At 37.5% G+C, this 16,573-nt stretch overlaps 1 protein-coding gene across 5 annotated transcripts; it reads right to left on the reverse strand.

Moving 5' to 3' along the window:
• Positions 1 to 1,287: 1,287 nt before the first annotated feature.
• gtpbp1l (GTP binding protein 1, like) lies at positions 1,288 to 16,513 on the reverse strand. 5 transcript variants are annotated; one of them, XM_047365997.1, is made up of 15 exons: positions 16,382 to 16,513; positions 15,923 to 16,107; positions 15,466 to 15,577; positions 13,445 to 13,625; positions 12,352 to 12,535; positions 11,537 to 11,701; positions 11,286 to 11,409; positions 10,755 to 10,869; positions 9,299 to 9,443; positions 7,950 to 8,132; positions 7,594 to 7,729; positions 7,326 to 7,504; positions 7,063 to 7,200; positions 6,015 to 6,065; positions 1,288 to 2,860 (listed from the first exon to the last, which is right to left on the reverse strand). In XM_047365997.1, exons 2-15 carry the CDS (start codon positions 16,103 to 16,105, stop codon positions 2,747 to 2,749), a joined length of 2,010 nt encoding a protein of 669 aa, XP_047221953.1. In that variant the 5' UTR covers positions 16,106 to 16,107; positions 16,382 to 16,513; the 3' UTR covers positions 1,288 to 2,746. The 5 variants fall into 5 exon arrangements, with proteins under 5 accessions (XP_047221953.1, XP_047221951.1, XP_047221952.1 ...); XM_047365995.1 differs by having other exon boundaries at positions 1,288 to 2,884; XM_047365996.1 differs by lacking the exon at positions 16,382 to 16,513 and adding an exon at positions 16,225 to 16,356 and having other exon boundaries at positions 1,288 to 2,884.
• Between the last annotated feature and the right edge of the window lie 60 nt (positions 16,514 to 16,573).

Below are 16,573 nucleotides of genomic sequence, written 5' to 3' on the forward strand. Positions count from 1 at the left end.
TATGGATGTCATTAAGAGCTAAAGAGTTTCCAGGGCACTGATAAAAATATTAACTGATAAAAATATTATTATCATAAGGTTTAATTTATACTTTTGCCTTGTGACAGAGTGCACTGTCAAAAAATACATAAATTGGGTTGGGATTGTTAGAAGTTGCGCTCTTGGGCAAAATTGAGTCCACTTCCTTGAAAGAGAAGTAACTCCAATTTGTGTCAGGATCCATTATTTGTAACCCTGGAACAGTAGCTCTGACCCTTTCTTATTCAGACAAATAATCTTCCAGATGTCCCACAAAATTAGCTGAAGGATTCCCTGGCAGAATACAAGTTTACAGCAGTCTTCTAGAGTCCATCTTTGCCCATTCTGGATTTTGTTAATGCATTTCTTTGACATTCTTGTGACAAGACTGTTGTTTAAAATTTACAACCTTTCTGTGTGTGCAGATGCACTGACAACCACCTGCTACCAATCCTGAACAAGCATTGCACTGGAGGTATCACAATTCTATAGTGAACCTCTCAGGAAATTACAGTAATGATCCTGGCTGGACACACTGTTACTGAAATGGTACACAGTACCCACCCTTCTCAATCTTTGGCCCCTGCACGAATCTTGCTATGGTTGCTAAGTCATATGTACTCTACACCGTGCCTGATTTGGTTGTATTACAGGAATTGGCTGATATTTGGCTCATGAGGAATAAAGGCTACAATTTAAGCAAAAGCAGCAGATTGGAAGAAAAGCTGGGCAAGTTTGACATGTGCCTGCAATCGTATTAATGATCAGTAATGAGTAATGAACTTCTCAGGTCTCTAATTTCACACAAAACAAGCAACACAAAACTTTAATGAACTTAAACCGATAATTTTGGATGAATCCAAAGTGGACTAAATATTTGTGTCATTATGAGAATATTAAATGTCTGAATAGTGAAATATAAGATTTTTTGATGATGCATAGCCCCTTTGAGGATAAAGGAAAAAATGTATCAAGAATATCTGAGTCAGGGTCAAAATTTCAGTCATACACAGGTTCAACGATACTTTAGGCATTTTATAGTAATTTGTTATATTGCTCACTATTAAAAGTAAAAATACTAACAATGCAACCTCAGCAAACATATTTTAAAAAGCTAATCATATCAGTGTAAAGGGTTTTCAGTTCTTCATTCTCATTTGGCTGGTGAACATTTAGAATTATTCTTTTTATTATTGGGAATATAAACAATGTTTGCATTTACAGTTAAACGTTTAAAGCAGATAATTGATTTAATATTATGAAACAAAGTCAGTTTTCTCTAGCAAATTTATTTAAAAGGACTTGCATAAAAATTGGCACCACTTGAAATAAAATTGCTTTTTTTATCCTTCCACACAACCTGCGTTTTGGTACATAGACACAAAATGTCTCTTGAAAAATAATTTCATGCAACCTAGTCAAATATGGGTTGCATGTAAAATGAAAAAAACTGAGAAAAGAAATTGCAAAATGTGTAGTTTTTGTTTCTTCATTGTGGAATTTGTTGACACAATGACAATAAAAAGAACTAGTGAACTGTATATTTTTGAATTCTAGGCAAAAATTTGGTTTTGGGTTGGGTTTTGGTTTAAAATTTGCAAAGGAAAATATAAAGAATAAAAAATGAATAATCGTATCTGTGTATTTGTTTATTGAAGAAAAATATTTTATCTTTTATGTCAGCATATGGAATGAGAAAATTGCTGCGTCTTGCTCATTTGTGTGGAGTATGAAGTGAAAATGAGCAGCCACAATTTAGTGACAAATATGTCAAATATGTTCTTACTTGGCATTCGAGTTGTTGTATCTTCAGAGTGAGATTTTTTGACCTAGAAGTCATCATCATAGATCAATAATATACAGTAATATGTTCCCTTGTTCACCATCAATAGGACCTGAGGAAAAACCAAAACCAAGTTTGCACCGATAACAAAAAATTAGTTTAGATTAGCTGTAAAGACTAAATGTATTAATGTGCAAATGGTACAGTATAAAACAGATAAGGGATCAAACCTCAGCAAGATGGATAAAAAAAAAAGGAGAGACCAACTTCTCCATTTTCCAAATGTTTTGTTATTTTAAATGCAGTAAAAGCAACAATTTTCTGGCATTCGGGTGTTTTTTGTTCGATTTCCAATATATTGTCAAATTTAACACTATCTTCTTACACCAAGAACCTCTTTAGAAGGTTTTTAACAGCTACCATCCGTGATCATAGTAACTAACAAATGAGCTACATTTACTGCGCACTTTGCTGAGCACTTACTGTCAGAATTCTCTAACCAACAAGTTTGGCATGTACTCACTGTCAAGTCAACTCCAAAACCAAAATTACACCGCCTCTTCCTTCAAAAAAGGAACTTTTGAACAACAGAAAACATGGTGCTTATCTCAAATTTGCTTGATCGACGCAGCCTTGGTTCCATTCAAAAGGACCGACGAGGGCAGTTAAAAGTGAGCACAAGTGTACAGTAAAACAAAAACACATTTTTGCAGACTGGCAGAGTTCTGAAGAACTACAAATATGGTGAACGTTTCTGAAACATTTCTAATAAACTAGGGCATCATCTAATGAAATACACAAATGCAAACACGTTTTTAATCTTAATATGACTTTCAACAACCCATTGAGAATTCCACCTTGTATTGAAGAAACAAGAGATAAGGGGCCAATGTTTTTGTAGACAACTAGCAGAGGGCTGATGATGATGCAGCAAATCTCGAGCCTTCAGGATGAGCCTGCCGCTCCTGTGGGCATTGCTGAAGACATAGTTGCAGCATTTTGAGCTTTCCCTCGATGTCTCTGACCACCTCGTCGACGGCCTCCGCTCCCTGATTTCAGCTGCACACAGACATCGACACCAGGCTTGATGTTAAGAGAGGAATAAAATAAAATTAAAATAAAGGGAACACTCAAACAACACAATATAACTCCAAGTAAATCAAAGTTCTGTGAAATCAAACTGTCCATTTAGGAAGCAACACTGATTGACAATCAATTTCACAGCTGTTGTTCAAATGGAATAGACAACAGGGGGAAATCTTTGGCGATTAGCAAGACACTCAATAAAGGAGTGGTTCTGCAGGTGGGGACCACAGACCACTTCTCAGTACCTATGCTTTCTGGCTGATGTTTTGGTCACTTTTGAATGTCGGTGGTGCTTTCCCCCAGGTGATATCATGAGACGGACTCTACAACCCACACAAGTGGCTCAGGTAGTGCAGCTCATCCAGGATGCCACATCAATGTGAGCTGTGGCAAGAAGGTTTGCTGTGTCTGTCAGCGTAGTGTCCAGAGCCTGGAGGCACTACCAGAAGATGTGGAGGAGGACGTAGGAGGGCAACAACCCAGCAGCAGGACTGCTACCTCCGCCTTTGTGCAAGGAGGAACAGGAGGAGCACTGCCAGAGCCCTGCAAAATGACCTCCAGCAGGCCACAAATGTGCTTGTGTCTGCACAAACGGTTAGAAACCGACTCCATGAGGATGGTATGAGGGCCCGAAGTCCACAAATGGGGGTTGTGTTCACAGCCCAACACCAAGGGCTCGCCAGAGGTAGCCTGACTGCCATTAGGTACCGAGATGAGATCCTCAGACCCCTTGTGAGACCATATGCTGGTGCGGTTGGCCCTGGGTTCCTCCTAATGCAGGACAATGCTAGACCTCATGTGGCTGAAGTGTGTCAGCAATTCCTGCAAGATGAAGACATTGAAGCTATGGACTGGCCCACCCGTTCCCCAGACCTGAATCTGATTGAGCACATCTGGGACATCATGTCTCGCTCCATCCACCAACATCACGTTGCACCACAGACTGTCCAGGAGTTGGCGGATGCTTTAGTCCAGGTCTGGGAGGAGATCCCTCAGGAGACCATCCACCGTCTCATCAGGAGCATGTCCAGGCCTTGTAGGGAGGTCATACAGGCACGTGGAGGCCACACACAATACTGAGCCTCATTTTGACTTCTTTTAAGGACATTACATCTAAGTTGGATCAGCCTGTAGTGTGTTTTTCCACTTTAATTCTGTGCGTGACTCCAAAACCAGGCCTCCTTTGGTTAATAAATTTGATTTCCATTGATGATTTTTGTGGGATTTTGTTATCAGCACATTCAGCTTTGTACAGAACAAAGTATTTAATGAGAATATTTCATTCATTCAGATCTAGGAGGTGTTCCCTTTATTTTTTTGAGCAGTGTGTATATATACTTCTTTTAAGGACATTACATCAAAGTTGGATCAGCCTGTAGTGTGTTTTTCCACTTTAATTTGGTGTGTGACTCCAAAACCAGGCCTCCATTGGTTAATACATTTGATTTCCATTGATGATTTTTGTGTAATTTGGTTGTCAGCACATTCAACTTTGTACAAAACAAAGTATTAAATGAGAATATTTCATTCATTGAGATCTAGGATGTGTTATTTTAGTGTTCCCTTTATTTTTTTGAGCAGTTTTATTTATTTATATATATATATATATATATATATATATATATATATATATATATATATATATATATATATATATATATATATATATATATTGGTGCATTGTTCTATTTTAAAATTAACAATTTATTTAAATTAGCTCCTGCTTCCCATCAAAAAAAAAACTATTTATCTTATAGATAACGGCAAATAAAATCTGGCTATTTAAAAAAAAGAATGAAATACAAGTGAATTTACTGGGTGTTTCTTCTGCATCTTCTCTATAGACTATATATCAACATCAAAAATACCAATACGTAAATGCAGTACTATAGCTATCTTAATCAATATACTATTTAATACTAATTAGTTTTCTGTTCAATATAGGAGAAACTGGATCATAGCACATTTCTATTTTAGAGTTTCTGTGAACATACGAGATACTGTGGTATTTTTACTCAAAGTTATCATACTGTGGGAATCTCCAATTTACTGATATCCAAAACCTTGTACTTGAACGATTTTCTGAGACCTGCATGTGCATGAGACCTTTTTTGACCCAGTCTTTTATAGAGGATGATTTATTGGTACAGATAAAGAGAAAGCCACGTGCTCTGGGACTCGTAGCCAGTCAAAACTATTACTCACTAAGCTACTGCTGACTGAAGGCTCACTAATAGTCCAGCAACAGCAGGACTGTCCTCTGGGTCTGTAGAGTGTTTGATTGACACAAGGGTATACTGTCATTTGTCTCACACATTTACAATCAACATAGACACAGCAACACTTTGTTGCCCACACTGTATGTGCCTCTTTGGTAATCACCCAGGATGCTCATGTGGTTGTTGGTAGATATTTAAAAATGGTAAATACAAACCTACTTAATTCTCTGACAATATTTGGCCAACCTCTAGATATATCCTTTAAAATGGCCGGGGTAATATACAAAAAAGCTGGCTAATGTTTTCAACAAATGAACAGGGACATCTTAAAACTATGTGCATGTAGGAGAATTAAGGTATCAAATTAGTTTCAGAACTATTATTATTTAAAAAAGTGCAAGTATTCAGGTCAGTTAGTAGCATCTACTCAGTTACTAAAAACAAACTGCTTAATTGCTGCTATAAATTAAAACTTTGGGATTGGACAGCAGAAATACAGTATTGTTCTTAGGGTTCCCAAATGACTATTAATTAAGGTTTACTTTGAACCTTCCATTTAAGACTAATTTACCAATTACGAAATATTTGCTGTACATAAAAGTCATATTTCTATGCATTTTTATGCAACAAAAAAACTCACTTTTGTTCAATATTTTTGTTGAACCTTTTAAGCAAACGACACAGAACAATAGATTTATGCAGGGGTTTGTTGTTGCTTCTCTAATGGATATTTTGATATGGTATTATGCTGCCTTCACATTTGAGGTCTCAAACATCACTGAAAAACAGCCCGATGCAGGTTTTTTTTTTTTTTTTTTTTTTTGCAGTTTTCACTCAGTTGTTCACATTTTTGTACCTGACCAGTACCACTTCAAGTTGCTGTCTTCCTAGCCCGCCCTCCTCATTACCTTGTTTTCTTTGTTGTCATCTTTACATAGAGCTTCGTCCTCTGCCGCTGTCTAACGCAGCATATCAAGACAGTGAAGAGGATAAGAGCAGGAAAATGATGCAATGGAAGCACAGAGAATGAATGGCAGAAATGAGGGGAGGAGAAAATCACCACAGTGATAACGGGGTATGTGTATGTGCACATGGATGTAGAGTACGGTTAAAACAAATCATGTATGCCAACCCAAGATTATGGGAGGGAACAAAGTGCAGAAGAAAAGAGGAAAGCACAGCGGATTAGCATATGAATCTGAAAAAGGCAAAACACAAAAAAAGCTTCCAGTGGAATTTTGAAAAAGCCAGCGTCAGTCAGTTTCTTTGTCTTGAACACAAAGTTCAAAATATACTCTGTGATCACTCAAAATAAACACAACAGTAAAGATAATAATTTGAAATACACTGAAAAATCAGCCCAACTTGTTTCTGGATTTTTCCCACTGGTGAACACATCACACTAAATGCTGCTTGGTCAACCAACAACACTCTTCTGAGTGGAAGTGGTTACTGCATGAGAAACACCACTATTTGTAGTATACATTGACAATGTTACCAGTCAAACAGAATCAGTGTTAATTCATGAAAGTAACAGTCTTGTAAAAATTTGCTTTACAGCAGCTGCTCTATCATGTACCCTTAGTGTGATGTTGCCTCAGCTCTAAATTTAAATAACATAATAATCACTCATGGCAGAAGGGATAGAAACCAAATATTTTGACCTCTGTAACTTGCAGTTCTTAAAGAGAAAACATAGTCAGCATGTCAAAGCTTTTGAACAACCAGAGATTGGAAATTCACCACAAAATTCTGATAGGATAATTTCTAATTTTTATATATTTAATTTTAATATTTATTATAATATTTTTGTAAAACTAACAGCACAAAGATAAAAATTTTACCAACTTTCTCCCTGGTAAATGTTATAAAGGCAAACTTCTGAATTTCTGGCTTGTGTTCTGGATAAAACCTCCTATAATAAGATACTGCTGAGGCTAAGAACTGATGACTCACCGATGTTGTTGGACTGTGCGGTCGTACTGTTGATCCAGTGTCCTCATTCCCTGTTCCACCCTCTCTAGAAGACTTCTTATTGGCCTGACACTTGGACTGCTGGGTTTTGGCAGCTTGTGTGCTCACTGACTGGAGAAGCTACAATTGGGAGCATGGTTGTTAGTTAGCTCCATCTAGTAAATGCATACATAATATTAATGGGCAAGAATTACTTTATATACAGGTGTGAACTGAACTAAACAAATAACCACAAAGCCCAGTACCTTAATTATGGTGCCTACGGCTTTGGTACGACCTTCCCTGAATACAAGCTTCTGATCACAATGAAGATACTCGGGTGTCTTAATGAAGCGAAAATGGACTGAAGCCTTGTCCCCTGTCCTTAGACAGTCTTTGTTCATGGTCAGGATAGTGGCAGTCTGTCTGATGCTGCCACAGTGGACTAAGAGATGGAAAGAGAATAAAAAATGTACTCAGACTAGAAAGTTTTATATGAGCGAAAGGGCACAAGTCCAAAACATTTTGACTAACCCATGGCCTGGTATCTTGGAGATATTGTGGTTGGATGGTGAAGCACCAATATTTCAGCCTCAAATTCCCAGGTAGCTTGAGGCATTAGCTTTGGAGACACCATCACCATTCCTTTTCTTATCGATGACCTTTTAATCTAAAGCAATGAATGGAGAGTAGAAAAAAACAAAACATCACAAAAGAAAAATATGATTTTTTATGCAAAACAATAAAAAACAGAGCTACAACTTTACTTCTGGAATTGTAAAACCTGATTTAAGAAATAATTATCTCAAACTGTTTTAAAAGAATTCCTTTCAGAAGTAAAATTGCATAAATTCTCCTAAATAAAAAGGACAAAACGTTCCCCATCAAACCTTTTTAAGAGCGAAGGATGCTGTCTGTCCACCGTGAACTTCTCTAACAGGCATTCTTTTGCGATGGATGGACTTCACAGCAATGGGGATGAAGGTGCCAAGCGGGTCTGGGCCTAAGAGTAACGCGTCGTTGAGTCGTATTAATCCCCGTAGTGTAGTACCAGAAACTACTGTACCCACACCCTGCCAAAGAAGAAGATCAACATGAGATGACTTTCACTAGACCCTGTTACTGTAAGAATACCATGACCAGCTAAATGTGAACCACAATGCTAAAGTTATTTGCGTTGGAGCTTACAATCAATGCAAACTTTTTGTTTCTCAATGGTGTTTCATCCTCTAGTTCTAAATCTAAACCAATTAAACCAAATATGGATAATTCTGCACTGATGAGAGATTTGTTAAAATATGGTTTAAGATTTATGAAACTTTATTTTATAGGTGAAAACACAAAACAGTAGCATTTTCACAGCTTTGTTCCCATTAGGAACAACTAATAAATAGACAAACAAAAAAAACATTAAATGAACTAGTAAAATAGTTACATATTCTTTCAAATATAATTTTGCATTCGTCAAACCTTTATTTGTAAAAGCTTAAAAAGGTGGGATTGTAGTTTTACCAAAAATGAATGATTATGAATGAATAATTATAATCTCATCTTGTTCTTGTGAACCCAATATCATATACTGCCTTGTTTTGAGAGGTAGATAAATTATTACACCACAACATTACATTAAATCCATTCCTTCCTTGTTTCTTACTCGCTATTTTTTTTTACTAACAAGGATTTTAACATAGACTTCATGTCACTTTGTTACACATCTGCCATGTAGGGAAAATTTTCTATCAGTGTTCAACACAAAATACACAATCTGTTTTTTTCATACTTGGAGTGCCCTTCTGTGCACTTGGTCTCATTACCATACCGGGTAACAGACTAAATACAGAGAAAGTGTGGAAAATGATCTTAATTTTCAAATTCTGCAGAGCAGGTGAAAACATTGACAGCCTGCCTGGGCCAGTCAAATACTATGACTTCTATGTCACTGCGGCGACAGGTACACACTTACACACACCAACAAAAGCTACTGACACTGACTGCCTTCATGCAATTCAGAGTTTTTGTTTTCTACATTACACTGTGGGTGGATACATCAGAACTGACATCAGCCATCACCTGTAGAGCATCAAACTTTCACTCTTTGCTGTTTCTAAATTGGTTCAACTTGAATGCTTGGATCTGTGCTGCCAATGCTGAAAATCACTTTCCCACTTTAAAATACTCAAAGGAGAGAATTAAAATAAAACCTCAGAGTGAGCATCCGAGTGTGCACTGAATTTCTTACCGGTACAGAGTACGTGTCGTCTATTTGAAACTCTGCAGGCTCGTCATTGTTAAAAGTGGTCCTCGGGGAGAGGAGGTTCAAGAACATCTTCAGCAGGTCCATGTTCTCCCCCGTCACGTTTGAGATTTGGAAAATGGGACACATCCTTAAAAAGTTAGAGAAGGTCAGTGAGGAACAAGAAAAATGCATATACTGAACTTACAGTGAAGCACAGTGAATATTGACAAATCATAACTTGGTAATTCCAGTGATTATCTGCAAACATCGGCTACATCTAAATGGGTTTGGGTAAAAAAAAAAAGAAAACACTAAAGCCAGTCTCGCTCTAAGGATCCCCTGATGGGACTTAGATCAGAAAGCATGTTCATTCAATTTCAATGTCAAAGAAACACATGTAAAATATATGTATGTACTATAACTACAATGTTAAAAACATATGTTGCGCAGGTAAGAGATGGCTTTCCAAGTTGAACAACTGACATTAGTTGGCAAAAGGCATGTGCTGGTTACCTACATCAAGCTGTTTTCCCCAGCCTGCACTGAGCACATCACTGCACTTGTCTTCGTCCTCCCCCACCTGTTTCTGTATCCTGCTAGTCGTTTCCCTCTCTTACAAGAAAGAGATTCAACTCTTTAGAAACATTTCTGGTCACAAAAACCACGGAGAGTCATAGTGTGGAAACTAAAGCCAACCATCAATTATTTAGGTAGTATAGTTTTAAAACTACGAGAGACTTGTATGTAATTCAGCTGAATGCAGGCCGGCTACCTGAGCAGATGGGTCCACTAATTTCCCAATTAATATCAGCTTGTATTACTAATGTGACTTTAGAAAGAGCACAACGACAGGCGCTGGTTGTGTAGGGGTTAAGCGCGTGACCATATATAAAGGCTATAGTCCTCGATGCGGTTGTCCTGGTTTTTGAGTCCCGGACCCGGCAACCTTTGCTGAATATCTGCCCCTCTCTCTCTCTGCCCTTCTTTCCTGTCTGCCTACTGTCAAAAAAAATAAATAAAAATAAAAGGCTTCTACTGCATATATAAAAATAAAAAAAAAGAAAGTGCACAACGACAAGAAGGGGAAATGTTCTGCGAAAGGACTTAAAAACTAGAAATAAATGCTGTTAATCACATCATCTTCACTGTAACAATGAATGTTATGATATGTTAGCAGCAGCTGGAACTATTGTTTTCCATTTTAAATGAAAGCAATAAGATGCTATACATTTTTGTTTTCTGTGATGGACTGGTGACCTGTCCAGGTTGTACCACGCCTCCCGCCCATAGACTGCTGGAGATAGGCACCAGCTTCCCCTGGAATTACATCAATTCTGTGATATATTTTATCATGGCTAGTCAGTATTTCTTATTGTTGCCCATATGTTTTTACTAAAATATGCTGATTAACTCTCATGTAACAAACTTTAACTTCCATATTTCCGCTCCTGAATCTTACCTCTCCGAACTAAAGTTGGAGGCTGTGACGACGACGTCATCCTTGTTCTGGACTAGTACTGGGATTTTTCTGCAGCCTGGTGACTTTAATAATCTTTGTAGTAATTTTAGTGTCTCTGTTAATACACAAGTGACAAAAATAAGGCGTTACAAGGCGTGCATACCACACAAGACAGAAAAATAACAGGCATGGATGTTTTTGCAACTGCTGATTACCATAATGCATGAAGCAACATAATGCAAAAAGCATCCATGTTCTTTGTTGATAGTTCCAACAAGAACCAAACATGCTTTCCTCAGTGCATGTTACAAACTATATTTTAAATTTAAGGTCAAAAGCTGTGCATGATAAAAATAAGCACTAAAAAGGGGGAAAGGCTGATGCTGGTAACTTTCAGACCATCAGCAAGCTTAAAACAAGAGTCTATACACAGTCAGTCCAACCCAAAAGCTAAATGCAGCCAAAAAGTACATAAAATGTATGTGTGTCCCTAGCTTAAATATGCATTCATGCTGTGGTGTGTCTCCTTACCTTGCAGGATGTTAGCTGGACACATATCTATCTTTGTAACAACTACAAACACTGGTACGTTCAGGGCTAATGCCAGACCAAGATGCTCTTTAGTCATGCCAACTATGCCGGCGTTGCTGCCAACCTGTGAAGAAATGTGAAACAACAAAAAATAAAGGTAAGATACTCTGTCACTTTCAAAAATGCCTTTAGCTTTTTATAACAAGAAAAAAAATCTGAAAAGTAATTAAATACAAAAACACAAGACTCACCATAAGCATGCAGAAATCTGGGAGGTGGCCCGTCATGCCAAACACAGTGGTTTTCAGATACTTCTCATGGCCAGCCAGGTCAATAAAGGTGATGACCTTTGAGGATTTCTCACAGATCTTCGTCCAGTCTAAACCTCCACCGTGGCTGTCTGGCTTGTTAACAACCTAAAGAAACAGGGGTAGACACCTATCAGAAAACACACTTAACTGCATTTGACAGAAAGTTGAAGCAGAGGGCAAAATAACTGCTACAAAGAGAAAGAAATACAGGAGTACTTAAGGAGATACTAGGTGAATACAAAGTAGATTGACATTTTCTTAAAATATGCGTTACTTTAAACTGGATTTGTTGAAACAAAAGTGCTATTTTAAATAGGAACACAAAAACAGAAAAAGGGCTACAATTAACCACATGAGTGCATCCCCTTAAATATATACTGTACTTTGTTAAATAAACTTTTGATCAAATGTAGCCATTCAGTCTGGTTGGGAGTGGGAGTCCATCACCTTTACACATATTGGCTTGACAATATTCTCCTACTCTACCTTGAAAAAGTTCTGCATAGTTATCAGATTGTGGAGACATCTCTAGTCTCGAGCCCTCTTTCGGTGACTCCAACAGATTTTTTTTTACCATATTTATTTCTGAACTCTAGCTGGGGCATTCCAAAACCAACCCATAGCTTCATCTACCTTGATCAACACCTATTTTACAATAAATTTATTTAGTACCCTTCTCTTTACTAATAGCTTTGGCAAAAGCAAAAGTATGCAAATGACAAAAATGTCAGGAGAATCCTACTACTACAGCTCACCTGTCCCTCCTGGTCAAAGCCCAGGATGTCATTGCCTACACTACTGGTCCTGCCGCTCTCCATTTCGTGCTTGTGTCTGAAGAGCTTCTGGCGAGCGAAGCCTCTGCCGTTGTCCAGCTCGCCATGGGTCAACACACCAAGCAGGGTGCTCTTCCCCGCGTCCACATTACCAACAACTGCAACTCTAAAGACAAGATGACAGAAAGTCAAGAGTAGGAAATTAAGATTTCTGCTCACAATTATCAACTTCCACATTTTACATTTTAAAACACTGACTGTGAAGCCTGCACTTCTTTATTTTATGTCATTATCTAATTAAAAAGGCATTGTCTGAATTTGTTCTTTTTTCAGACCTTGTAACAGAGAGTGGATGTGAATGAACACATATCTCCATATCTTTTAACACAGAATATGAGTTAAATTGACTACAATTTTTAAATGAAATATTTTATCTCTCAGGCACCGAGATGAAAAAAAATGAAAATCAAAATGAAACAAGAGCTAGCAGCAGGAAGCCAGGTGCATTAGGCTCTCTGCGGTAACAAATCCATCTGTCAGTGTCACGGAGGCTACCGTATGTGTACCATTAATGGTTTCATGTACACGTATTACATAAAACCAAGCAACGGCAATTGAAATGTGGCCGATCTACAATCAAAAAGTACAAAATAAAGTTACTTTAGCATTCAATGTTCATACACAATGTTACACAGTTATTCATTGATTATGGACATGAAAGAGACCCAACACATTTGAAAATAAATATATTAGAGCATTCCATGAAGTCAGTGATAGCAGTAAAACTAGTCATTTCTAAACACTTGCTATTTTCAGTAGTTGGTTTAAGTGCTTTTTCCACAGAATATTAGACATTTTGCCATTTTACTCATTTTAGAGTAACATCAGTCTAAAAAAGCTCATAATAGACAGTTAATTAGTCAGACTATCCGCTCAGGTAGCCATTCTGTAGTTAGCTGCTTAACAAACATGCCATATGGGACACATTGAATGATTATGATATCAGATAATCTAAAGTGATGAAACACTGATTTATAATATTTATCCAGCACCAACAATCTGTCATTATTTATACCTGACTTCAAGGAAATCCTGCTCCCCTACACGCCGGCGAATGAGGTAGTCCCGAATCTTTCCACCACTTTCGGTCCTCTCTCTCAGCAGGATTAAGTCTGCCTCAATCTGTTCACACAGCGACCGCACTGTCGCCACTGACGCTTCCATGTCCTTTTCATCCAAACCATAATCACCTCCATCTACACAGAAATTGAAGAAACACTACTTATTACGCGGCAGGATAAAGGCTGAAAAATGTTTTTACAATACATAACTATTTACTTACTAATTTATTAGTATTTGAAAGTTTATACCAGTGATCCAGCTTCTCTACTTAGACTTCAGTGAGCGCCCATGACTGTTACTATTTGAATGATGGGACCACAGCTGCCTCATACCAAGGATTAATATTATCATTTTTCCTCTAGCACAGGATGATTTCCTTACCACAGAGGACTTAATGATCTAATTACCTCTATTAGAAAGATTGGATTAGAACCAGCTCTGACCAGTAAACTCCCAAGGATTATTAATGTCATTTGATTAGTTTTTCTGTTTGATTTTCTATATCATTGTAATGTTTTTCCTCGTGTACAGCAATTTGGGTGCCTTGTTGCTGAAAAGCGCTATATAAATAAACTTGACTTGACTTTACCACATAATTTTATTAAAAAGGCTTTTTCATCTCTTTCTGGAAAAGAGCTATTGTAAAGCTATTCATCAAGGATTTCTGTCAATGCTGATAGTCCAAAAGAAAAGTACCATAATAACACTTCTATAAGAGAGGGCAAATCTTAACTGAAAGACCCAGGAGCCATAACATGGAGGCACAGAATATTTATGAGATTGATAGTATAGATACTTGAAGACCTCAGTTACTGTGACCATAAAAAAATAATGCTGAAACACCTTTATTATAATGTCTTACCTTAAAACAAAGTCAAAGAAAACTGGAATTATCATATTTTTTACAAAGTACATACACTTAAATAGAAAATATTTCCATGACAGAAATGTATCAACTACCATCATGCTTTATGTAGCTACAAAGTATTACTGCCCAATTTTATACGCCTGAAGCTGCATAACAGTGACAAATGAAGACATTTATTCAGGTCAGCTGCTATTTCAGCCATATTAAGAACCACGAATACTGACATATGTTTTCCAGAACAAGTGACAGTCCCTCTGCACACCACTGAAAAATGACACCACTTTACATATGCGCTATAGACATCCCCCCTTCCAGAATGCCACATGGGTCAGGCATGCTGCTGTACCGGGCAAAAACAAGTGTGGTTGCCAACAAAGGCAGAATGAAAAACAAACACCAAACAAATAGGATTAACCGTGGGGGGCAGAGCTGAGCAAACTGTCAACTCCACTATTTTCAAATGGGGGCTTTGTCATGTTTGCATATAGATTGAAAAACCTTTACCTGCCAATTTATGTAAATCCTGACAATATATGGCATATTCTTGGGCCACATTTTATTAAATTACAAGAGATGCCCCAATTAAATAGCTAGATATTAGAATCTGTTAGTATTCCATTTATTGACTCTGATCAATGAGATAAAAAAATAAATCAGATTGTTCCCCCCTTCACATTAAATATATCAGTTAGATTAAAGGACATATGCTTTGGTGTACAAATGTGGATAATCTTGTAATTCACCAATGCTTTGTTGTTCGAAGCTCCTACCTTTATCAAATAATCTCCAGCACATCTTTAAGTCTTACGGTTCTTAAAGAAAAGGGAATTGGTCAAATGTTTAAATCAAGCTTACAGAACTGGATATAAAATATGTTAAAATGGAACCAAGGTCCAAGGAGAAATGTTGGAAGAAATTCAGTCTAATGAACCACTGATTAAAATAACTAATAATTAAAAAAAACAATCTACTTCTGACTGATTAAAACTGTATGTTTTCACTGACAGCGAATCTGTAGTAGTCTCCATTTAACGTCATGCTTTTTTTTTTTTTGCAGAAATACATGTTTAAAACACAAACTTAAACTTTAAATTCATCCATACTACCTGATCCCATTCCAACTACATAGATTGTCTCTCCACAGCCTTCTTCTATTCGCTCTCTTAGTTGTCGCAGTAATGAATCATACTGTTCTCCTGTTGGGCTCACAAGAACCAGCTGAAAATGAGAGACAGAAATACAGTAAAAAACATGTATATTTGAAACGTCTTGTCAACAGACCACATGCAACCTTTTGGTCTTTAAGTTCAACAGTTGATGATTTTAAGTTTTGGTTCCTATTGGCTTCATTACCTGTCAACGGTTAATGTTTGTGCAGATGATCCAACGTATTATATATGTAGTAATACATGTGAGTGGATGTCCTGAGTTTTGCATTTTTTGGAACATCTATCTATTCGACAACGCTGGTCTCCAACTTATATTTAAAAATCAAAAACTTCTGTTTGTCCGCAACGCCTTCAGCTTTTTTTTTCCTAAGATGCACTTTAGAAAAGGCCCCACCTTGTTGCTCAGGTCTAAATGATCCACAGACTCCCCATTTGTCCCCTCGCCGTCTTCAAAGCCTTCTCCACCCGATGGATCATTGGCACTTCCGTGGTCCGGTGCGAACATGCAAGCTGGTACTAAGGACTCTGGTGGTGTTGAGTCTGGACATGTCGCTGGTTCCGTCGCCCTTGAGGCCATATCTAGAGACAAACAGCGCCAACGAATCACAATGAAATATTCTTACAACTCCATACGGGATATGACTATTACATATTATCAATAAGAAAACTGAATAGTCATGGTTGACTATCACAGACCTAGCTAACGCTAACCAAACACCGAACTTGGAGGTGAGAAAACAATTCTATACTTAGTCAACACAGACGCAACATATGGTTCACATGTGAAGGTTTGTTTATTTCATTTTCGCATTACAAAAAACGTCGTTGATTAGGTTATTAGTTAAAAGCATACCAGTAAATAAAGGTTAACCGACTTGCTAACTTAGTTGTTTATTCTGTTTGGCTTCGATTTCTGGGCTCGCAACGTTTGTCCCGCCCATAATGAAAATCAAGGCAAACGATTGGCCCCATCTCGACACGTCATAAAACACAGAGCTTGTGTTGCATTTGTGAAAAACGGAAATATGTTTTACCTGTAAAAGTT

Source organism: Girardinichthys multiradiatus, chromosome 5, assembly GCF_021462225.1.
Source record: "Girardinichthys multiradiatus isolate DD_20200921_A chromosome 5, DD_fGirMul_XY1, whole genome shotgun sequence".
In the NCBI taxonomy this organism is placed as follows: Eukaryota; Metazoa; Chordata; class Actinopteri; order Cyprinodontiformes; family Goodeidae; genus Girardinichthys; species Girardinichthys multiradiatus.